Source organism: Syngnathus typhle, linkage group LG1 (assembly GCF_033458585.1).
Source record: "Syngnathus typhle isolate RoL2023-S1 ecotype Sweden linkage group LG1, RoL_Styp_1.0, whole genome shotgun sequence".
Lineage (NCBI taxonomy): Eukaryota > Metazoa > Chordata > Actinopteri > Syngnathiformes > Syngnathidae > Syngnathus > Syngnathus typhle.
This window is the reverse complement of record NC_083738.1, coordinates 14016889-14042225: the sequence shown is the minus strand read 5'-3', so window position 1 is coordinate 14042225 and position 25337 is coordinate 14016889. Positions and strand designations below refer to the sequence as shown.

At 41.8% G+C, this 25337-nt stretch overlaps 1 protein-coding gene across 1 annotated transcript in view; it reads left to right on the top strand.

Moving 5' to 3' along the window:
* The first annotated feature begins 399 nt into the window (after positions 1-399).
* Positions 400-25337, top strand: part of LOC133152908 (collagen alpha-1(XXIII) chain-like) — a 93953-nt gene continuing 69015 nt past the window's right edge. The window contains 2 exon segments of the mRNA XM_061276922.1: positions 400-1024; positions 1491-1560. Coding sequence (XP_061132906.1) covers positions 728-1024; positions 1491-1560 — 367 coding nt within the window. The 5' untranslated portion in view covers positions 400-727.

Genomic DNA, 25337 nt, shown 5'->3' with positions numbered 1-25337 from the left:
CAGCGTTTACAGTACACTGAACCACGTGTGAAACTAAGCAGACAAGACTGTCACCAGTGTACACCTGAAGGCCTCCACTGCACCTACTGGAACAACAACTGTAGATGTTTGATTGAAATCCTTTTATTAGTTATTAATCGTACCTGGTACATGGGGATTCTGATCATCGCGTTAAGATTAAATGAAATAATTTTCAAATTTCAATGACCCTACTCGTATCAGTGGACGCTTGAGGTCATGTAAGTTTAACTTTGAGGGGGCAAATAGTCATTTGTAATAGGCAGTCAGGCATTGTTATGGGCCTGGCCAATCCGCTTCTGTCTACCTATCAGCTGTCAATCTGTGATGACCCACGTGTTCAGGGGCGGTCTTATCTTGAGTTGACTTGCAACTTTTAATGAGGCAAACAATTGCGTGTGCTCCAGTGCGAGTCGCACCTACGTTTGCACCGCACAGTCAACAGATACCCTTGCAACGCAGCGAGCTCCACCCTAAGAGGCACCTCTTCAACCCTTTTGGGATCCGCAAGCAAGCATCTATTGGCGGCGTCAACCCCTTGTGCACCTCCGGTTCCGATACCGGGGTTTGAAAAGCACGTTGGCGAATGATGTGAATGTGTCACGCGTCGATTATTGTCCACGGAAGCTTTTGGAGGAGTATCACCGCTTTGACGCATTTTTCCAACTCACTCAAACTTTTCCAAGTTCTAAAGTAGGAGGATTTCAGCATGGATTCGTTGCGCGACTCTGCCGGGGACAGCAAACCAAATGCGTGCCAGTGTGCGCCTAAATCCGACGTCCACCGGTGGTCTCCCGGGCTCCCTGTGGCCATGTGCATTCTCATGTCCCTGTGCTCCATCAGCGTGTGTCTGCTGATGAGTTTCAAGACTCTCCAGTTGGAGCAGAGACTGAAGATGGAACTGGACAGAGTCCCCATCTTTCGTGCAGGGCACGGAAGTTTCCTCAACGAGGATGGGAGTCTGGTTCCAGAGTTGAGCGCCTCCGTGGGGAAACTCGTGGAAGAGGTACTTTAGAATGTTGCCAGACACTACTGACACTGATCACAAACGTGCGTAAAAAACGCAGCTCAATATTCCCTGTGCCTGTGGCTTCCAAAGTTATTGCATCTGGCCAATACGTTTTTTTTGTTTGTTTTTTTGTCAACTCAAAATATTAACTTGGCGTATAATATTGGCCGTTTGCAAAATATGATATTTTGAATAAATAAATCATCTAGGCCTAGTAAAACTAACAAAAACCAAAGTGTAATTGTTTCATGTAGTTTATGATTTGTGGTTTAAAATAACTAACGGCAATAGAAAAAAAAAATCTTGTTTACGGTGCAACAACAACAACAACAACAAATCATATAAAATAAAATAGAGAAGTTGTTTTAATATAGGTTATATTTTGCTGCTGTGCTATTTGAAGTGGTCAGTCAGTGTCACTCCACTTACAATAAATTCATCTTACTTTTTGTGTGCTTTGCAGAAAGTCATGGTACTGATGCCAAAAATCCGAACAACTCGAGATGTTGGGCAAGAATGCGCCTGTCCTGCAGGTATTGTGTCTCTCTCTTGTCACAAAAGTAACTGGATAACTGAAGGTTCTTACATCAGTGAGTCCGCCAAAGCCGATTGTGTATTTGCCAGTGATGCTTTTGGCACTGTTCTGTGTGTTTCTTTTTCTGTGTTGGACCCTTCAAGTATGTTCCGTAAGCTTTTATTGTGACAGCCGTAATCGAACACTCTCGCTCCTGCCAGTGGGAGATGCTCGCCTGTATCCATTTGGCGTCTTACTGATGCAAAAAAGCAGTGTGAGCCACACCACGTAACTCTCTCTTATTTCCCTCTGAACTGAATGTAAAGCACTTCATTCAACTTAGTTGTGGTTGCATGTCGAGTACTCCGCCTGACTTGAGGTCTACAAACAATACACACCAGTGGATGCAATTGTTGGTTGGTTCCTCCTCACTTAATGAAAGAAAACCCTAACAAAAGTGTCTTGAGTCGGGTAACAATAATAAGACACAACGAAAAGCAACCATTGAAAATTGGTAATGGGTGACAAGTTGTCTCAGGGGATTAGAAAGAAAATTATAGGAAGGTATGTGAAAGGTAAAATGACTGTCGCCAAACTACTCTGGACATGGCATCAAGAAAAACATTTGTGCAACTTAAAGGCATGGTTAGTGAAAAGAAAAAAAAGAAATGTTGGGTAATTCCAAATTGTATGACCTAAGAGACTTTAGATGTTCCACTGTATTTATTTTTGTGAGTTTGAGTCCTGGTGAGGCGGACCTATCTTTTGAGCTGAAAAGGTTTTGAGAAATGCTGACATGACTGTTTAATACAAGTATTGTTTAACCTAAAGAGTCAGGATTAGTTTGTTGGCATATTTCTTCTTTCCTGTGAAAACAAGGACCGTGTGTGCGCTTATCAAAATACAGCTGATTTATTTTTTCAAGATGCTTATCTGCAGATTTCGGGAATATTCTCTCCGGGCTCCCCGTTTTTCCCCGTTCTGCAACAGCTAGAGCAGGTGAAAGTGTTCACAAGTGGAATTTCTGGCCTGCTGTCAACACATTCTGTTTTTAAGTGTGAGGTTTTGTTTGCCAAGACGGAGCACTGCCTCTGACTGGCTGGACCCTCCACAGCCAAAGCTACCGATGCTTTTAACACAAATACAACTGTAGGCACGACATAAAATGTTGATTTGGACAAACCTGTTTTTCCTTTTTGCATGTGTAATTTTTTTGCCACTGGCGGAGCAAGGATATTGGAGAAAATTTTGATTTTATTTACCAGCCCCCCATACACACAATAATTATCTATTCCCTACAATGAATGCTGGGCGGGGGGGGATTCGGGTAAAACATTTCTCAGAAAAATCTGACAATATCCAAGATTCAGTTATCTGGCACCCTGTGCCCATGGGCCCCCTTCTAGCTTGGCAGACCATTGTAGAGAGCAACACACCAGGCCCATAAAACTACATAATGTGACAAAATTGCTTCAACCCGAGCATACCGTTAGAACGGTGACAAAATATGGCAAAACGCTGACCAAATGAGGCAATATATGGCAAAATTTGAAAGGACCGTGCGATAAAAGTTTTATGTTTCCTTTGCCACTGCGGACTGACACCAAGTTTTGGTCTACATTGTTACATATTGTCTTCATGTTGCGTTGTACCCGTTAACCATAGCTAACTATAGGTTTCTCATCTGAACCATGACTGGAGTTGCGAAATCTGTCTTGGCTCTCAGGGCCTCACATTTGGCCATCCCATCCCAACCATCCATCCTTGTTTTCTCCACTTTGGCCTCAAACGTGATTGCCATGGCTGCCGGCAACATCATTTGAGTCTTCCCTGGCCACAAACATGTTGCCTGGTGTTTGTTTCATCCATAGATAGCCTTGACGGAATTTGAAAAACAAGTTACACCTTAATCACAACATGAGGAGCCGAGACTGGCTACTAAGAGCATAGTGGAAACGTAGCATGACCCCATACAACCATCTAAATCAATCTTGGAACGGTGACACAATTCCCATCTTTTCGACATAGCCGCGATGCACTCGAAGTGAACCAAACAAGATGTTCTGAAATTTGAGGGTATCAAATCCGGTGAACAATATGGAAATTGTATTCCCACATTTGAAGGGACCAAAAGTAATGGGACCGTCATTAGTTCGTTTTTCTTTTTTGATACTTGGCAGTAAATCATTTGCAGCTAATTACATCCTGAAGGCTGGAACAGACAGCACCCGATATGGGATTTCATCCCTGGCGATGTGCTGCCAGGCCTCTCCTGCAAGCGCCTTCACGTTCTTGCTTGTTCTTGGGGCATTTCCCTTCAGTTTTGTCTTCAGTAAGTTAAATGCCTCCGCAGTTGGATTCAGGTCATGGGAATGACTTGACCTTTGCAAAATATTTCTCACTTTTCCCTTAATCAAACAAAACTCATCAGGTCATTGTCCATCTGCACTGTGAAGCACCGTCCAATGAGTTGTGAAGTATTTGGCTGAATATGAGCACTGAGCAGATAATATCGCCTGAAACACTTCAGAATTCATCCTGCTGTTTTGTCAGCGGTCCCACCGTGAATAAATACACAAGAGAGCGAGTTTCCTTGGTAGCCATGCATTCCTTAAGCGAGGAGGTGGTACTTATGCTGACTTGAAATGGAAGTCGAGGAACAATTGTTTCAAGTTCTCCCGGGACACATATCATCAAGGCCCAGATCTGGCCTGTGGGCCTCGGGTTTGACACCAGTGCCATCTGAGGGATTCAAATGTTTGTTTCTGCTCAGCTGGTGTTGCTTAAATCAAGAATCCGGCATCTTGATTGTGATTTTCTTTATGCATTTTCTGCTTGTTAGCAGTGGTATTTTGTTTAGTTCAAACTCTAGCTGCGGTGTGCGCCAAAGTGCCTGTGGACTTGATATGTTATTTTGTCCCAACAATTAGATTGCTCAATAGAGGGTTGTTGGTGTTTCTCTGAAGATTGTGCTGGCTTCTTTGCTTGCATAGGGCAGGAACTATGTGCGTGGCTATTGTTGTTTTTATTTGTGAGGCTCACAAGTGGAAAATGTTTCAAGGGGCATTTTGCTAGACTTTACATGCGTGCATCCCGTAAATTGAAGCAAAGTCTTTGAGAGGCCGACCCGGGCTTCTCTCTCAACACCTCCACTGTAAGAAGAGACCCTCCTCTCTCTCTTTAGCACCAGATCGTACCACTTGAAACCCGAGGTTCATCTCCAAGGCATGCATTTGCGCGAGAGGTACAGCACCACATGCAGTACGAGTGGCATTTACTTCTGCCACGACGACTTTGCCCTCCAACATTACGGGGCTCATCTTTCAGCATGCGTCAGCCTGCGGCCAACAGGGGGCGCCATTCCAACTACATCACTTGCCTTTCAAAGATGCCGGTTATAACATTAGCGCAAGACTTTGTGACAGCCAGCCACTCTGTCTTAAAAGATAGCATAACACTACTTTGATAAGAAAGTGGGGTACAACATTTATCTTGTGCCCTCTCAGGCCATCATGACACTTGCACAAACAAGCTGCCTGCACCCACCAAGGGAAACCCAGTGCAGCGCTGCTTGCAAACTTGTGTGTTTGCTATTAACACCCGCTTCGCGCACACACGTACACACACATTCATTTCTTGCACATGGACACAACAGTGCCCTAGTCTGGGCTAATTACAACCATGTGAGTGTTGTATGCAGACTAGAGTGTATTGTCATTGCTGCCATTTGCTTTTAAAAGCCCTTTAACAGGTCTGATTCAGCTAAGGGGAGGGGAGCATTAAGTCTGCCCCCTTTTGGGCACACGTCCAAATTTTAAATGCCAGGCAGACGTGCCTATTAATACTTGCGTTCTGACTGTTAGCTCTCGGCGAAATTCAGTTGGAACTTTTCTTAAAAAATGTCTTGACACTCAGATGACTCCCCAATGCCCACCAGTCAGCCAGATTTAGTCGTTAAATTGTCTTGAAGCAACTTATTGACGTCAACGATGGAAAGTTGGTCTTCATCCACACTGTGGCATTATTCTGACCAATAGTACAGTTTCTGCAATCACATTAAAATTGATATTTGAAAAGTGCATCAAATAAATTGAGTGATTGCTCATTTTTATTCTTGTCAACGGAGGACATTCAAATAAGTGAAATGTCCATGTAAGGTTAGGGCATCCAAGTGTTGGATGCAATTAAGTCTGCATGGAGGCATGAGGTCAGACCCCTGACTGTGTGGTCAGATCTATTTCCATCAGATAAGAGCTCATTAACACACTGAATGGCAACACAGACCTCCAGATAAGAATGTTTGTGTGTATTCGTATAATGGAGAGGGCATGTTCATGGTGGGGTTCCTTGACACTCAACATGAGAAAATAAGATAAAGTTTCTTGTTGTGTTTTCTGCAAACTTGGCCTTCCCACCCTCATTGTGTGACGCTGAATTGGCCGCACACGAGCATACTGTGTCGGTCCGCCCTCACCTCGTAGGCAGAGGGGAGCTTGGGGCTCTTCCTGCTCCCCTGCCTTGAGTTGAGAGTGAAGCAAAGTCAGCTTTAGGGGGAGACTGAAACCCAGGATGGGGTGGACAACCCCCCCCCTGAGCTGCAATTGTTTTTAAAGCCACAATAAATCAAGCAGGAAGCTCGCCTCCAGCTAGCCAACGTTACGCCACAGGAAGAATACGTGGGCCATATTAAGGGTCATTAATGGACATTTGAAAAGTGTAAATGTAGGAAATGAGTTCTCACTTAATTGTTCAACTTGATTGCATAAAGAATACATCTGGCTTGTACCGTGACTCTCATGCCGTATAAATTATACATATATATATATATATATATATATATATATATATATATATATATATATATATATATATATATATATATATATATATATATATATATATATATATATATATATATATAAGGTACACTGGCACAGTCTTATGTAATGCTAACCAAGATTGAGAAACAATCAGCTTTGATTAATGTTTCACCAGACTTGCAGAAAATTCTCACCAATTTCCTTTTATAGCCTTCCGCTTAGATGACCTGAATGAAATAAGAAATAAAGTGCAGTGTGAAAATCACAGATTTGGCACTATTAAGACAAAAAAAAAATTGGTGTAAAAAATTGTCGTGAAGTGAAACCAGAATAGTAAATTAATTTTGAATTTGCATGCACAAAATATAATATCTGTGCATATTTTTAATTTGCGAGTTTGATCACGTATGCTTCACGGCCTAGGTAGTACTTTAACAAATTGTACAATTGTACACTATACTCCTCATTTAATTAATATTGTGCGATTTAAAATCAAGAAATACTTGAGATAAGACTTTGAATTCTGATTGTCACTATCCCCAATGCATTGATTTATCAATATTTCATATGATATGGTTGTAGTTTACAGTGATAATTCCATTGCACTTAGTCCAGTATTATTAATAAAGACATACTGTCGTTAAAATCACATTTTGAGTGATTCAAACACGTCTGAGCGATGACATTCACTAGCCACGCCCCTTTGCCTTGAAATTGTTTAGGCATATATGTATGTAAATATCTCATTGCGTAGCTGTTGTGTAAATTCTGTATGGAAGAATGTGAATAAATCCAGTGCAAAAGTGGCTCCCATGAGGTCGCTTTACTGCTTCAGCTGCTGCGTCGGCAGTTTTCATGGCCATGAGAAGCATTTTCCTATCTTGATGTTTTTTTTGCTCCATTTTGAATGATGATGTAGGAACATTTGCCAAAGTGTGTGTGCAGTTTATTTGCAGAATACAAAGGGGACCGCTTGAACATTTGAGGCTATTTAGCTTGGAGATGTTTCTCGTAGTATCTGTGTCTCTGGAAGTTTGCTAGGACACAGCGGGTGTGTTATTCTTTTTTTTTTAAGGGTTGATCAAATTCTAACTAACCTGCTAACTGGAAGTGAATAATAGGGTTACATACTTAAAACCCACGCTGTCGCCAGGAAACATCTGCAGCACATAACCGTAATTGTGAACATGAAGTTGCAGTTGCAGGTATGACCCTAATGTGTTCCTAAATTACAAAATGTATATGTTTCAGCAATAACAGTTTTCATATGGACACACATGCACACAAACCATATCCTGAACCCAAAGCCCCTCGGCCTCTCATCAGCCGTCTTATTAAAGTTGGCTTTGTGCATTTAATAGTCGGCCCGACATTCTTTCTTTTTGAAAAATAAACAGTTGGACCCAAACCGGCCGCTTAGCAGCCTGCGCAGGGGCCTCGAGGGTCCACAAGGAACGCACAAAGGAGCAAAGGGCTAAGCACCCAGCAGCCCCCTCCGCACATGCACCGACACTTGTAGTGTTGTCATAGTATGCTTGCGACACTTTCACATCATCTGCTGGATGCATCAATATGAAAAGAACATCCATTTTCTAGATCGCTTGTCGTCTAAACTGGGGAGGGGAGAGGTTCATATTGACAAAGCACCTCTTCATTTTTTCATCTTTTAGCTCATGACAGACAATATAGTAGTCTTGATTTTAGTTTACTCCCAAAAGTAAAGTTTCGGCCATCAAATTGCACGCAGTCCTACTGAGGAATGTTCTAATTTTGATTCATTCCACGTGACAAGAGAATATAAAAAAAACTTAGAATAATGCTCATTGTTACATTTTGAAGTTTTATACTTTTTTGCCCCCGCAATTGATAATCATTCTTTGCATAACTGTTGAAGTTGTTGTCTAATTGAATTTCGTTTAACTTTAACTGGTATTATACAATTTCACTTTGACTATTATGAAATCTAAATTCAATGCTTGGACTACGCGTGCCCTAGCAATGCAGCCAAGTGCTGCACTCCACTTCGTTTTGCTTCAGTTGCTGTATTTAATCCACTTACACGTAATGCAAACATCAGTCTGTGCTCCGGATCTCCGAGACCTCAAAGGTGATGGATGATGACGGACAGGGACTCTTAAATGCTCAGAGTGGGGGGAGCGAGCCGATGCTGTCAAAACGCCTGTTGTAACTCTGAAGGGAAAAAAAAATATGTGCACCTCAAAATGTTGCCCCTGAGAAGAAGTAAGACGGACACACTCCCTCGAGCAGTGCTGAGCAGACAATTTGTAAATGTGGAAACTATTAGAAAGTTGTCTTTAATTATCACAAGTGGGAGGTGACAAGCTGGACAGACTTAATGCAGGAGCAAAACAAATGTGCAACACCGCCACTGCTTGATTCCATAGTAAGGTCACACAAGCCTCGTAACTTCAAATATACAGCCTATATAATCTTCCGGACAATCCTCCAACATAACTGCAAAGTACACCAAAAGGCTTTGATGTAAATTGTGTCATCTGTTAAAATGTCTAACTTGGAAATCCATTTGTATCGCTCTTTTGCGTATTATTTACAATCTAGTTAGTGCAACAAGAATGTAGTGCGTGTGAGTTTGACTGCGCTATGGGCTTCAGACGGATGTACCAGACAGATAAGCTGTGCAGAGTTGGAGAGTTGGAGCACAGGTCATCATTCATTCCTCTGTCCCTCCTCCATTCCTGGATATTTGTCTTTGGGAACTACCAGTGTGCTACAAGTGTGAAGGTCGGTGATCCAGATGTTCCTCCGTGGCCAACGTCGGTGCGCCACCGTTCGCCCCGCTCAGCCCAACAGGCTCGTCACTCTGCCGGCAACTCTTTAATGAAAGTAGCGCTCGTAAAAACAATGCGGAGACCTTTGAACGAGCCCTCAGCGTCACTGTTTCATGTTGTTTTGCCATAAGGGGGAGTGGAGAACAGGATGGCTCTCAACAAGTTAACACCAGTGCGTGGGAAGGGCAGCTAGGGGGGTCCGTGTTGGTGTGGTGCGCCTGCTTTCCCTCTGACTTTGACCTCTCCACATCTCACCTCTTGTTACCACATTTTTTTTTCTCCTTCGGATGCCTTAAATCCTATGGTGACAGTTGTTACTCTCTTGCCTAACTATTTGCAGACTCCTCACACACCAGCCACAACATTAAGCGCCTATTCTCAGGAGATCCAATTCAAAAGCTGTATCAAAAATCCAGATTCCTATCCAGTGAAATGCAGGCTTCGCCAAATGATGGAGTTTGTTTTCTCTTGCTATTTTTACATCTTCAAAACAAAAGCAGGTGGTTAACTTGGTCATGTTTATTGTTCTGTTGTTAATAAAAATAAAAGGGACAAAACAAAACAGGCTGGCCTCGTAATACATCGTGGCCAAATGTTTTGGCTGTAACTATTGCGCAAGGCGATGTGGCCTCCAATTTATAATCATGGTGTAAATTGAATCCCTTCATGCTTTTGTGAGATAATAATGGACATATTTCTGAATGGGTAAATAGCAACATTAATCATTACTAAAAAAAACAAAAAAAAACGTTTATGGTTCAAACAAATAAATAACATTGGTATAAATATTGAATGCAGGCTGCTTGGATGACCTTAAAGGCACCTTCCTCTGGCTGATGTATGGAATAACGTACTGATCCAGTTTTGGGACGTTTCTGCTTGCTTCGTTGAAGTTGTATTTGTAATTCCAGTCAGACTTGTGTTGAAATTGTATTGTAGCACCCAAGCATTTATTGTGATGTTTCTTACAGGAAAGGTTGCGTTGCGGTCAGCATCTCTTTCTTCTCCTGTTCGTGCTCGTGTGAGTGTAGAGCTACTGTGGAGAAAGTTAGCTTCACCTAAATCCCATTTGTCATACCGTACCAAAATGTCAAATGTTTCTTCCTTCATCTGTTGCTGCTTTCTTCAATGCCATTGGGAATTTGTAATCCAGTTTACACAAATCAACATAGAGAAATGGGATCAAAACATTGCCAAATCTTTTGTGTTTAGGAACATATTTGTGGTTGTAGTTTGCAGTGTTGTAACAAGAAACTTGCCAGGAAAGTTTTACTTGATACAACTCGCCTATTGAATGTCATTGTACAGGTGTGCCGAATATTTTGCCTGGGGAGTGTCTATTTCAGCCAAACTGGGATCTGGATGTCCCGAGCCTGCTGAATGCTTCCACATTGTGACCGGTATTCTTCCATTGTGTAAACATTCTCCAAGTTGAGCTTGCAGTTAGGGTGGGGATGAAGGATGAAGATGGCATATGTTGTAAACAGAAGTGAGTAGACACAGAGGGATACTCGCAGGATAAAGAGGCTGGCTGATTTGATCTCCTTGTTTTCTCAGATCACACGATTCCATGTTAAATTGTAGAAATCCGTATATATTTGCTTGAGTGCTTACGAAAATGGAGGAGGATTTGCTGAAGGCGAGTTGACTTCATGTATCACGTTTTCATACGGGATATGAAAACTTAGAAATTGTGTTCTGTATGAACTGCAGGTGCTTGAGACGTGAGCATCTTTCCACACACGCACACAAGATATTATACTATCACGCTATGCACAGTCAGCTGTTCTTTAATAGCTCATCTTCAAATTCAACATATGGACGGACCCTTGAGTAAAAATCTCCGTTGTGCAACGTGTACACACAGGTGTTCCCCTATGTTGCAACCTGGTTTATTTTTTTCTCCTCTTTTACCATTACAGATACCTTTCTGTGGTGGCATCACGAAAAAACTAAAGGCACTTGTGCAGTTAATCGAGAATATTTACCAAGAATCGTATGTTCTGTTTTGGTTTTTGCAATTGGGAACTCAAGTGAAAAATGTTAGTAGCATGAAGTGGAAGCTTGCATCACACTGAGACAGGACAAGTTGAGACTTTTTATCAGTACCGCATCAGATTGTTTTTTTTTTGTTTTGTTTTTTACCTTTTAAGATGACTTGGTTGCACATCTGGGCCTGTATGTCAAATTGCTTCGTGCATGTCCATTCTCATGTTTGATTGTCCCAGCGTTTCTCAATAAACAGCCCATCTGATCAGTTGGCTTCTATTCGGGGGTCCTTATCTTATTTTTTGTATCTGCATAGATATATTTTTATGTAACAAAAAAAAAAAAAGATACCCGAGAGCGTTTTTGGATGCGGGAGAGTATTTCTGGCTGTGTCTTTTGAAGAAATATCACGAACATGTGGACAATCTATTTGGCAGAATCTTTTTTTGGCTGCCCTCAAATGTGTCCCCACAGATGTCCTTCCATTTCCTTGCACATCTGGATGTTTTGATGTTGGACATGTAGCCTTCACTACAGTGATCTAATGGTCATCCAGTTAAGCATTTCTGGCTAATTGTCTCATCTGCAAGTGTTGAGAGTTCACAGCCCACATCAGAAGATGAAGAAGAGCATTGCTGTGGTTGGAGCATACACATACACGCGCGCACATAATCATGCACACAAATACGGTGTGTATGTTTTTAGTGGCAAGTGTCATGGTTTGACTTGTTTTTCTGCTGATTCGATCACCACATCAGTGATGCTCCTCGGGCTTGTTAATGTGTTGGGGTTTCTCGCTTCCATATGGTTCTGATTTGGAGCGAGGACAGGAACGGACAAAGATGAGCCCTGGAAACTGATTGCATACAATGTGGCTCTAAAATACGAAATAGAAGAAGTTTACCTAGCAATGAAATGTAATATTGCAATTTGTCCCTAAAGTATGTTTTATCACCGGGAATGAGCTGCAACACATTCTTGGCTATGGCTCCTTTACCCCCCACCACCAACTTTAAGATCACTTTGGGAACAATAGCATTGTTTGGCATTACAAAGTGACCTACTGTATGTATGCGAACCTGTAACGTGGATAATATTTTCAAGAAGGAACATGCAACTGAGCAATAGGAATACATATTCACGGAAACAAAAAAGACAAACCACTCATGTAAAGAATTTATGAATACACTTTAAATCAAGACAATTTGGTCACGGAATGAGCTTGTCTTGAATCCAAGGTTCTATGACTGCAGCATATTATTTGTATCAATATGCTGTATGCAATATGTTTCTGTTTAAGAGCAGTCGTACCATTCTTGCTCAAAAAGTCAAAAGTTTGAGGTCTGTTATTTGTAGAGCTCTCTGTTCTTTCTGTGGGAAAAACGTCTGGACTGCAGCATCCTTTATTCTTCAGGGCCATTTGTCAGTTTTTGACTTAAAGTCATTTGATGGATAATCAAGTGTCCCGGGTGTCCATTGTTTGTTTTTAGCCTTGTGCTGTTTTCTCACTCTTATTTGGTGGATTCCTTTTACGAGAATCCATCTGCTGGCTGTCTCCACAAAACTAATAAATCTCATATTTTCCAGGGTCTATTATTGTGGTTGTAGTTTTCAGTGAATCATACTTTGAGCCACTCCCAGTATGAACGAGTGCAGTTCGTCACCCCTGCGAGCCACAACCACAATAATGAACAAACTGTCAAGTATATACCAATCTGTCGATTGTGTGTCATCGTATCCCAGATGTGGTGTATTGTCAGCAACAACCATCCAACACTGTTTTTGTAATGTGCGTGCGGAACATAGCAGTCGGTTGTCAAGACATGTTTTCCTTCACGGTTTGGATCACATTCAAAGGCTGGTAACTGTTCTAATTATTATTGGAATCTGATTGTATCTCGTGCAGTGAAGGCGGTACAGGTGTTCCTAATTTTATGACCTGTGAGTGTACGTTCTCTTAGTTTTTCGTTATTATATGTATACCGAGGTTCTCCGTTCCTGCTTGTGGAAATGAGCCGGGACATGGATGGATGAAAGACACCTACCACTGCTACTAATGATTTAGCTAGTATGTAAACACTTGGGAGGCTCTAAAGTGATCAAATTTACATTCTCTGTAGATTAACAACTGTTGTTTTCACACTGATCAAATATACACCACACATGCCACAGCTGGGTCACAAGTACCATGCAAACTAGGAAAACATATTGCTCTTCTGTTAGTGTTTAGCACTGTGCAAAAGTATTTGGCCAATATTTTTTGCAGCATTATGCAAACGTTGCCCAAAGGATTCTGATTCTACATGGCTCAATTGTGTGTTCCCTTTTGATTAGAGTTTGGTGGATTTTGTTTGCCCTTCTGTTCATCCGCCACCGTGGATCATAAAGTAGCCACCTACAGCTATGTCAAACATATGAACAGGAATGATGGTCAATTTGTGTTTGGTTGCTATAGCAGTGCTAAAACCACAATTCCAACGGTGGCCTTTTGCAAAATGCTTCTAATGTCAGCATTTTCTCATCACTTCCACTTTTTACAGTCTGCTACACTTGAACTCCAAGCGAGCACATTTTGCCCGACGTGACTCCTCTTGATCCTTTTAAACAAGCACATGTCACAGGGGATGACTTTATTGGCACTAAATGCCCGGTTGCTTTATCGGCGGGAAATGTGTGTTGATCCAGTCAGACAGACGTGATAATGGATCTGTCTGGGACTCTGGTTCATTCCCGGACGAGATCAGCTTATTTGATTTGCCCTCATTTGCATGCAAAGCGTTGAACTTTGTTAACCCGGCCGTACGTGCAGCATTGGTTTTGCCTTTTGTTCTTCATATCTGAAGCGTGTGCTGTCTGGTGAAGGTGGACGACGTGCAGGTGAGAGAGTGCTTTTTGCTCTCCCCAATCCACCAAAGCCTGACAAGATCAGAATGGAGGGGCACAGCTGGAAGCTTTCCTGAGTTGACCCTTTTTTTTTTGCCTACTCAAATTCCTCCAGACCTCGCTGCGCTGTTCCCCCCCCCCCCCTACCTTCCTTTCTCGTGCATTGACCCATCTTTTTTCCCCCGGCCAGCTCCATTATTCGTTACTTTCCCAGCAATATCCTCATTTGCGCTTCCTCGTTTTTCCTCCTCCGCGGTGTCTCCGATTTAACTGCTCCCTTCTCAGTCTTCCTCCTCCTCTCAGCAGGGCTTCAGTAAAGTGGGGTCAACCTTTCACATTTAATGCGATGTAGTGCCTGCTCTTTGACCACGTTCATTAATACAAGCCACTCCAAAGTGACTGATTGCCTTTCATGTCTTCCCCTGGGTCGTGTCCTAGACATGACAGTAGGCCTAACATTTCAAAGTCAGGCCCCACAGCGGGGACGTGTCTGTTTTTGTGTGAATTTACATTCGCAGGTCCGTGCAGGTCAAAAAATAAAGCAAAGCGGGTTTGCTTGTTATCTTTCGTGCCTTGTTTTAATATTAAGTCACGATGGCGCCGTTCAATGTCGATTTTTCTTCGCGCCCCCCCTTGAAACTGAAAATTCATAACCCAAACGAAGAAGTGTAAGTGAAGACTTGGAAGGAATATGATCCCTGTGATGTCTTGGAGTGATTGTCATGTATATTTAGCTTTGCTCAGATGGAGACACAAAGACAGCTGTTGTTGCGAGCTCACTTCTATTTTGGCTCCCTTAACCGGAACCCTATCTGCAACTAGTCTGCTGTGTGAAGCAGATCACATATGGCAGACTTATTTCCAATATTAGTACAAGACCAAATTTCATCATCTGATGAAACTTGCATTCAACTTAGGCCAGTCTGGGGTCATTTTTAAAGACTAGTGCGCATGCTGGCTTCCGTAGAGCGTCACTAGTGTTGATCTCATTCCCTCCATCCAGTAATGATCCTCTGCCAGTAACTTTGCAACCCCTTGACCTTTTTTTTTGTTTAACAAAAGTGGATAATTTCACCTGAGTTAAGCATTAAAATCTAAATAAGTCCCATTTAGTGTGTCGGAAACAGGATGCCAGCAACGCCCCACCCTACACCTCTTTCCAGTTCCGCCTCTTCCGACACCACACAGCTACACCAGCTGTATTGAAACCTCACACCAGTCTCCTCTTTCCACTTGGGTCTAAACCTCCATCAGCACCCAAGCGCTGTTCTCCAGTCAAATATGCAGTGGAAAGAGTTGGACGAGTGATGATGAAGAATGAAGTGGGTTATGTGAGGAGAAAGAAAAGTGGAAAACCAAGTGTTGGAAAGTTAAAAGTAATGCCCTTATTGAACGTCAACAATCCACACTCAATGGTTTTCTTTGTAATTCACTCTTCACATTTAAAGGAAGAAGATGAGCCTTCAATTGGACTTTGAGTTTTTTTTCCATTTCTGGTGCATGTGTAAAATTAGAAGGTATCCATCATGTAAAATTTAAATTGACCCATTTGACATTTTGAGACAAATGGTTTTATTTAAAAAAAAAAAAAAAAGAGATACATAATGGGTAAATAACAAAATATGGACATAATCAGTGTTTGTAGAATTTTGTCACAATTTTTTTTTTTTAAATAAAACCAGAGATACATAATGGGTAAATAACAAAATATGGACGTAATCAGTGTTTGTAAAATTTTGTCACAATGCTCAGCCATGACATCCATTCATTTTCTGTAGTCCAGCCTGTAGTTACCTGTGTTGAGAGGAGACTTTCAAACTGGATTGGTCACCAGCCAATCACAACATAATGGTCATGTAAATGTAAAGGTTTTGAGCGTTCGGATTTTAAGAGACAAAAACAGTACCATTTACAGGAAGGGAGCCTGAGGGCCACTGAATGAGCTACAACATGAATCATGGTCAAAGCTTCTCTTTTCACTTTTTATTACTTGCGGGCTGTCAAAGTGTGCCATGTGGTAGGGCATGTAAAGCGTTCCAGTAATTCAAGAGCTCACTTAGCATTTAAACTTTGTGTTTTTGCACTTTATCTGGCTAGCATTAAGGATAAATTGATTGCCGATGTGATAACATCTTTGGGCTGTTGGATTCAATCTGTGGTGCGGCGGGCAATGTTTTGGCATCTGATAAGCCCTTCTGACTAACTATTCTTATTCCTTGGTCTTGACTCCCAAGATCTTATTTCATGATGTCACCACCTGTATGTTTGGGAACATGCCTTAATCCATGTTTTTTTTTTCATCTGTATCCTATTCAAGGATTCTGCTCAATTAGTATTCATGCAGAAAGAATGAGATAAGGAATGTCAGCAGGAGATGCTTGGGGTGGGGGGACTATGGGGCGATGAACTTCCAAGCAGGACAGGTCAATGAGGTCAAATGGCCCTTCACCAAAACCAGATCGGATGACCTTGCTTTAATGGTATTGAAGTGTCTCTCTGTCAGCCTGCCGGTCTGTTTACAAGCCTGCCCACTGTCAATCAGCAGTCACTTAGTCTCATGCATGCAAACACACACACACACACACATAGCCCCAGTCCAAACCCTTCAAACCAGTACCTGACCCGACCCCTTATTGATATTAGTTACTTTTAACGTCAAGTAATCAGTGAAGTAACTAAATGACTTTTTCAAGGTAACGGTGGAAGACGGGACCATACACGCTATACCAAGTATACTTATAGAAAGACGTGCACATGATGGTGAAACAAATTCTGGCTTGAGCCCAACAAACTCACAAAGATTGGGACTGTCTCCACTTCAAAACAAATAGAACTTCTCGGGCTAGGGACAAAGTTAAAAAACAACTCAACGTGTGGAAATTTTTTGACACCCACGCAGCCAACTTTCTCTTGCTGCTTATAATTGTGCATGTGGTATTGGCTTCTTCAGTGTCATAGTTGTGCAATTCGATGCAGCTTTGTGGTAAAACACCGGGGGGCGAACGACGCTCCTCTTCTTGGTGATTAAAACATCTTCAGAGGGGAACCCTTTCACATTCAAAACTTTCACACACTCTGGTCCAAACAGGCATGTGTGCACTCTGTGGACTCTGTTTTCCTGCAAGTGCAACCCATATGTGCAGGCTGTTCCGACGCTAACTTTGCATATGGAAGCGGACTCGCACAGCAGTAGTCTGTTTCAGAAACAAAACAGAAATGTGTTTGGGCCAAAAGAACGTGCCCGGAGCAGTTTTTCAGCTCTGCATGCAGAAGATCCCTCAACCTGTCTTTTTGAAACTTAATATGCATTCATAGCATAATGTTTGGGTAATAGATTTCACTTCATTGTCTTGATTGTCTAAGAAAAATTTGATGTGACAAGTTGAGTCAGTAAATCTCTGCTGGGTGCAGCCACGTAGTGCATTCGAATTTAGGGTGTCCGATTCTCTTCCTTGAGGGCCACTATCCTGAAGCCTGATCAAAATCCTGATCATTTGAATCAGGTGAAAGACAGCAGCCCTCGAGGATGGGTTTGGACGTCCCTACTCTATTGCCTCGACAGAAGCAAATTTCGGGGTTTCTGGTCTTGCTGTAGGATTTTGTCATCTTATAAATACTTTTCCTCTGTGAATTCAAAACATTTTGAGAGGAAAAAAGTCTTAACCTCTTGCATGAAACGTTTCTTTGAAGTGGAAATATCATTAAGGAACTTTTTTGTCAGCTAGAAGTTTACAGAAACCTGCAGAAAGATTTTGGAGAATAGCATGCTCACATTATTGTCATATTTTACTCACGTCATCATTCAATATTCAACAAAGGTCAGAATGTGGTGACTTGACCCTTAACTTGACAATTGAGCTAATGCTGCCGTTTTTGAACATGTTCAACATGACAGCAGCGTATGCTTCTCTACTTTACAGCTCCTTTTTGCTGAGCGAACCAAAAATGAAACGGTGGGGGTTTTCAAAGCCCCTCCACAGTTTATGGACCCACCGCACCTTTCCCTTTCTTCAAGTATCTGCAAGAAGCTTGATTGATGTAGCAGAGTTAATGCAATACAGCCTTTCATTTGTCATTTGTGTATTAAATCTAATAAATATAATTGGACACAGTGTCTGAAAACAATACATTTTCATGTTATTTCTCCCCTGTGGTCTCTCTATGAAGAATTTAGTGTTTGGCATCTATTGATTGTTAAAACCCCAATCATGAATCGATGTTTTCTTTTTTTCTTTCCTCGCTTCCTCTTGAACGTCAGATGTAAATCCTCTGTTTGACTGAGCAAACATGAGCAAGACGCAGCCAAAGCCTCCAAGTCATTTCCAATTTCGTGGATCTCCCACTTTGTTCTCGCCGTGATTCATTCAAGCTGTTTGCAGTTGTTGAGGGCTGCAACATAATAGTATAATTAGGTTGGCAGCACATTACTTGACAGACCTGCCTGCCAGTTTTAGAGTGCCGCTCAAAAGTTGCCGTCCATTCTGCAAGCTCCTGCCTCGTTTCTATTCTTCGCCTTTGCAACAGATGTTCAGGCCATTTACTCCATCGAGTGTCAGGAAGATGGCGTTATAAAAAAGAGGACAGTACACGTCTTAATGCTTTGTTAACCATCAACTGACCTGAAGTAGTCAGTCAGACAGACAGACAGACAGTCAGAGCATTTGTGTCCCCGTACAGAATTCTAGTTGCCCATCCCTGTTTTAGATAAACCACTTTTATTCCAGGTTTATTTTCAAAAATTATATAAACTATATTTCAGCAATTCAAGATTGAATCTCATGTTGCAAAAAAAAAAAAAACTAGGAAAGATATCAGGAATAGAAAAGCTCCAGGACCTGAGGCTCCGTGCTAACCATCTCCACATTCAAATGGCAGAACCATCTGTGATACCCTAAAGTAAAAATATTCGCAATCATCAGTCTCCAAGTCCGGTCTTGGAGAGCCCCTATCCAGCCTGTTTTATGTTACCCTATTTCAACACACCCAATTCAAATGGTCAGGCTTGTGCAAAGTTTAATAATACTTGCTAATCACTTGAATCAGGAGTGGTGGGTAACAAATAACACAGGCAGAATAGGTCTCCCGTGGAACGGGCTAGGAGCCCCCTGCTCTAAATGTGCTAAAGTTATTATGATGCTGTGCACTTCTTTACATTAGTGTTCCAGTACATGAATCTTACCTCTCGTTTGGTTTTCCACGTGAGACTGTGCAAGAGACTTAGAGAATTATCGTCACATTACCTGCTCATTAACATCAAATTAATCTTGAAGTCATGGCATTTTGCTCCCAAGAATCATCTATTTTTCTCCATTTGACTTCTTCTGCCCTTACCATTAAGAATTTGCAGTCCACAAATCCCCAAAAGTGTTTCTTCTCTTTTTTTCCTTATGGGACTCTATATAGCTTCCACCCTAAATTCTTCAAATTCTTTTATTTATTGTATCTCACTGGAGGGATGAGTGCAACAGGGTTAAATTTAGGCTTTCATTATGTGCCCCATGTCTCAGTGCCTCCGCCATTGTCAGACAGCAGACACAAGTGTGACGGACAGCCGGAGCTTTGGTGCATATGCCTGCGTGTGTGTGGGCGATTTAATACTGTGATGATCAAGTCCAGAGACCAGAGATGATGAGAAAGATCATCACCTCGACCGAGAGACAGATAGCTTGGAACAGATGCTTCGATGGGTGAACCAGGAGGATAAGCAGAGAGGCAGACAGACGGAATGATGGACAGCTGGAGGTGTGAAATAAAAGCAGCAGAGAGGAGGCGCGCCCTGACAGCAATCAGCGGGGTTGTGACTCCCGACAGGTGTGGTGGATGGATGCCATGGCTGTAGCGTGGCATGGGGTACAAGTGAAGACAACGGATCATGGACTGTATCAACCTGTGTGTGCATGTGTGCATTTTCTGTATCCCACACAATAAACTGGGGCTTCACAATACTTGTAAACTCCACGCCCCAGGGTCACAGAGAATGGTTGTGAGGCAGAGGTGCTGACCACTAACGCGCCATGCTAAATAATTTGTTCATGAGTGCTTCACATGCTTAAAGATCAATGTACGTACTTATATTTTACACAACTATACTTGCAGGGTTTTTCTCCCTCTGGCTCTGGCTCTGGCTCTCTCTTTACAAGTCCATTTAATTTGCCCATTGTACAAGAGTCAAACGATACTATTGAAAACTATTTCATCGTTATAATTCAGTACAAGTCATTGTGATGGAGAGAGGAAATTAGTTTGCGACATTTGTGCAGGGATAATTGCAGCACACTCCACTGCACCATGTACCATGGATCTTCTTAATAAAACGGCCTCTCACTTTTATGATTCCACTGCATTTAGTATCCTAAGCCAGTGCAATGATGGCAATGCTGCCTGCATAAAATGCACAACGCTGTGATGACGTTTACTGAACACGCACGGCTTAATGCACCACTTAAAGATAACCATTAGACTGCAAGGAAACTGAAAGTTATGTTCCAAAGCAGTACAAATCAAGCCTGAAGGGTACATCGATTGCATTTTAGATGGACTGGGGAACACATTTGAGAAAACAAAGAAGTTGCAAAGCTCGATTTGACTTCAAATAGCGAAGGTCTCATTGCACACCAATGACCCTTTGACACCTCATGCCAATAATTTAGCTCCTGCTGGAGGATATGGTAGGACCCCTCATTTACTCCCCGCTTGGAGCTTTTATACCACCTGTTACTCGAATGAGCGAGCGACACCTCTGTGACAAATTCCCATCATAAATCAGCATCCTTAGAGAGAAGTGGGCCCTCTTACTTAAATACTATGTCATCACAAAGGCCAAATGAGGATCACGTGGCTCCCAGCTAATCCCCCTCAATCGGAGCAAACGAAGCAATGGGCTCGGAGGCTGTTGTGACGGAAAAGCTTGCATTTTGCAGATTGTGTGCGGTGCAGAAAGTTCTGCCAGGGCTTGAGTGGTGGAGGCTGGGATGCCAGGCATCATTGCCCGGGAATGCCGGGAATGCTGAATGCCCTTTCAGACTGACCTGCATTTGCTGTGTCTTTTAAATGTGTGTGCAAAAGATAATTGAGAAACGTAAGAAGTATGCTTGTGGCCTTGAAGACTGTATTAGCGCCCTCACCGCCGCCCCCACCCCCCGTGAGCACAGTGACCCTGCAGCGATGCTCCATAGCGACTAACAGCCAAACTAAATGGCCTAATACATTTTCCACGCCTGCCTTTGCAATTAGACTCTTGTCTTGCGGCGCTCTACTTATTTAAACTTCTCACACAAATGGTTTAATGTGAAAGACTTTGTAGTTTTCATTCAAATCCCCAGACAGACAATCAAAATATACTGTCTTGAAGATCTTCTTTTTCTGCACTGCTTCTCTTCAGTAGGATTGCTGATCTACATAATTTGAAATAACAAGGATCAATGTGGAAGCCCAGAAAAATAGCACAGTTTAGCGTTCACTTTCAATGTTGTCTCATCAGCATCTGATAACCGCAACTTCTCTGGCAAAGTTGCCAACAAGGACGTATTTCTGTTTGCCAGTGTGACCTGACACCTGGAAACTGTCTGTACTGGTAAGATCTTTTATAGTATTCTTAAGTCCTATTGGAGTATCAAAATATTAAAATGTTGCTATCAAATATTTTTTGATCAATTCTTCCATCGAATCATTGGATCAAATTTTATTTAGCCTTTAAGTGCAAAAGCATATGTTTACAAATGTCTTGTTTTGATTAAAACAAAAGGTAATCGGTCTGTTTGCGTGAAGAATGGCAGAAATCAGAGAATAATTACTGCTGAGAACCTGAAATTCGACGATTTGGCCAATTTTCACTTAAACAGTGCTTCTAAACAATGACTTGATTATTGAAATAATTAATGTGATAGTTGATTAGTTGACTATTCATTTTGATACTTCCAATACAACTAAAACATTGAAATGACGAGTGACGTATCATGCGTGTTTTTGTTTTCTTTTTGAATGTCAGCCGTTTTCCATTTTCATCCTTTGATCTATCTGTAGGATCTTGTCTTGACTAATCGTTTTTTGAGTAATAAATAACCAAATTAACTACTGTTTACAACTTCCCGTGTTGCGGTTGGTTTCCTTCCCAATGGTATGTTTTGTCATTCCTTCTTCGGCTTGCCACTATTCATATTGTTAGCAGTTGATGGTGACTTTTGCAAAACGTCACCAATGAAACGGACAGCTCACGCAGCTGCAATATTGCAACACATCATGCACAAGAGCATTATTCAGCTTTAGAGAGTTATCCTTCCTGAAACTTGAAGTAGAATTCATAATATTACAACATGCAGGACGTGAGACTTAAAATGTTGATTGTGATCTTGATTTGCTTGTGTTTTGCTTACTTGAGTGACTAAAACCCCTTTCAGAAATACCAGTCAATAAATAAGATTTGGGAAACATTCATAATCATGGATGTTGATTTGTGGAGTTATTTGTCTCCATGATGAGTCACCATCAGTCAATTTTACCCTTTGCATGAAAAACGCAGCCCTTGTGTTTAGCATCCGTCATGCTCTTATCCTGATCGGTGCTTTGAGCTTTCTAATGGGATGGCCCTAATTTGTTAAAATGACAAGCCAGAATAATCCAATTGGACTCAGGAGCGGTGAAGAGTCTATTGCCGTGCAGAGCTTGTTTGCCGTGGCACACTATGTAGATCATTGTTGGGAACACGAAAGCCGAGGAGTGTCTTGCACCAGAGGAGCCAAGGCCCTGTTTAGAGAAGCGTTGGAATGCTTTGGCACGTTGTTGTCCCGCTGGTGCGGCGATGGCGGTGTCAGGTTAAAGTGAGATCCTGAGTTACTTGCATTCCTTTCATCCCCTCCCAATTCCGCGGGGGCAAAAACATACCAACAAGCCTACGACTGGAATCGGATCGCTACATCACACCCGTCGTGACTGTGCCATCCACTTCCTGGCTTCAGCGCACATAAACATACATCAGCTGGGAAGAACACAGTGACCTTGAGCCAACAGGACTTGCTGTTTTAAATAAACAAGCAACCGGGCTGCTCTTAAAATAAATCCAGCCGGATTGACCGAGGCGTGTCTTCGTCTCGGGATCACAGTACACTTGACTAAAAGGAGGAAACGTATACCCCCTACTAATGGATGGGGGTGCTTATTTCAATTCATATATGCTTAGTTTCCAAAAGGAAAATAATTAAATGACATATATTCAGAACTCACATAATACAGTGTCACTGGAAAATCTATGAAAGGCAGGCCGGATGTGGAAGCCGGCTCACCATATGCTCACTTGGCTGTCATTGTTATTACATCTGCTGTGCTGCCGAATGCAGAATCCCTAATCGACTTAAATGTCCCCTAAGATTTGGGTAATTTTTGGGGCTCAGCACACCGTGTGTGGTCAGCTGTCGCTTGGCTGACTAAAATTACTCGGCTCCCTTCGGGGAGGTTTATGTCACTGTACTGCACTTTAGCTCACCTTCAAAAAGTTGTGCTCATTACAAACTCAGAATGTTACTTTTTAGTGCTATTTGTTTTGTTTTCCTTTTAAAGCAAAGTGACAAGTTGGTTGAAATTACAATGGAGGTGACAAAAGTCATCCAGTATGAGAATGAATGTGAGTGCTTGGTTTTGTCTATCTGTTGGTGATTGGCTGCGGGTTAAGATGGATGAAAATAATGCCTTTCATTGCTGTGTTACAGCAAAAAGAAATTACTGTAATTACATTATTTTTTAGACATTTATCTTGACAATAGATTTGACATGGGCAATCATTTTTAAATGTTTGGAGACCAAAAAAAAAAAAAAAAATGATTATTGACCGTAAAATACGGATTGGAACTCTTGACTTCATCTTCTGTGGCTATCTTGGATCAGATAGTACTTTTCAAATTTGGATTCCTGTTCTCGGAAACTGCGATTGATGGAGTGCTGAAAAGCAACATCTCCAGACACAAGTCCGATGTCATCCCGTCAATTTGTGTGGATTACAGTAATGGGATTGCGGTTTGGATGAGGTCACAAAAGAACAGTCAGAATCTTATTGTCCTTGTCAGTTTATATTTCACAAGATATACATTTAGAGGATGTCTCTCTTGAGTTCGTTTGTGGTCTGCACCCTCAAACGTTTAAAAAAAAAAAAAAAATCCCATGTCCACATTTTTCCTTTCCCAAATTCCAAACAAAAGCCTCAGGAATCTTCACCACTGTCAGCTATTATCTCATCGTCAATATCAAACCCATGGAGCCTGCTCTGGCTGAGCTTCATTTTCGGACCTTTGTGATCCATCAGATAAAAGCATCAATAGCGATGGGATTTGTTTAAGACATCGGCAATTACATGCTTCTCATATGTTCAAACTGTTGTGTCATTAAGAAGATATGGCAAAAACAGATGTAGGTGTCATTATATTATGTTATTTTGTGTCACCCAGGTCTAAACCAGTAAGATTTGCCAGTGAGCAATACTACATTGGACTGGATGAAAATCTTTTTGAAATATACTTCTTTATGCTCTGTTAGCAGAAGAGGTACCCAGATTGCTTCAACAGTATTTGACACCACAAGTAGGTGGTCCAGTATTGCTAGATTATGCTTTTTAAATAGGGCGTTTTTGCATAGGAACAACCAGCCAATGTGCAATTTAAGTAGAATGCTGTTGGTTTCAGTTGAAGATCTATTTATTTGGGGGTTTTTTTGCAGCGATTACCCAGATTGTGTAGGGGAATGATCGAAAAGATTGCACTCGGCTGAAGTGCACATGTGTTTTCTGAAGGAAATCACAAATTATTAGCCATGTGTGGCTTGGCGTGTGTGCCGACGGTGGTTTGGCGTGTTGTCACTCTCTGATGACTATCACTGTGATTGGAAGTGTCATTAGTTCCAGCAGCGCCTGAAAAGTCCTTGAGCAAAACACGTTTATCTTTGGACGCACGATGGTTACACACGTATACAAATAAACACACGGAATTCAGCATGAAAATGCAGCACACAAACAATTTGAAGGGATACTTTTTCAGCCACTTTCAGCAGTGTTTTCTATTGAATCAATTTGATCATTTCTGTATTTTTATTGTTCAATATAATCAGTGTTTTGAGTAACTGCGTTTAAAGTAACAGCACGATTATTATTTTTTCAGTAACGTGGTAATCTCACTAATGACTGTTTCCATCGTTACAACGCCATTATCGTTGGTGAACGTTAAATGCCGTGTGTTACTATGAATTGATTGAATAAACTGCTTAATCCTGATGCAACCCTGGCTGCTCGACACGCAAAGTGGAAACTGGGTGGG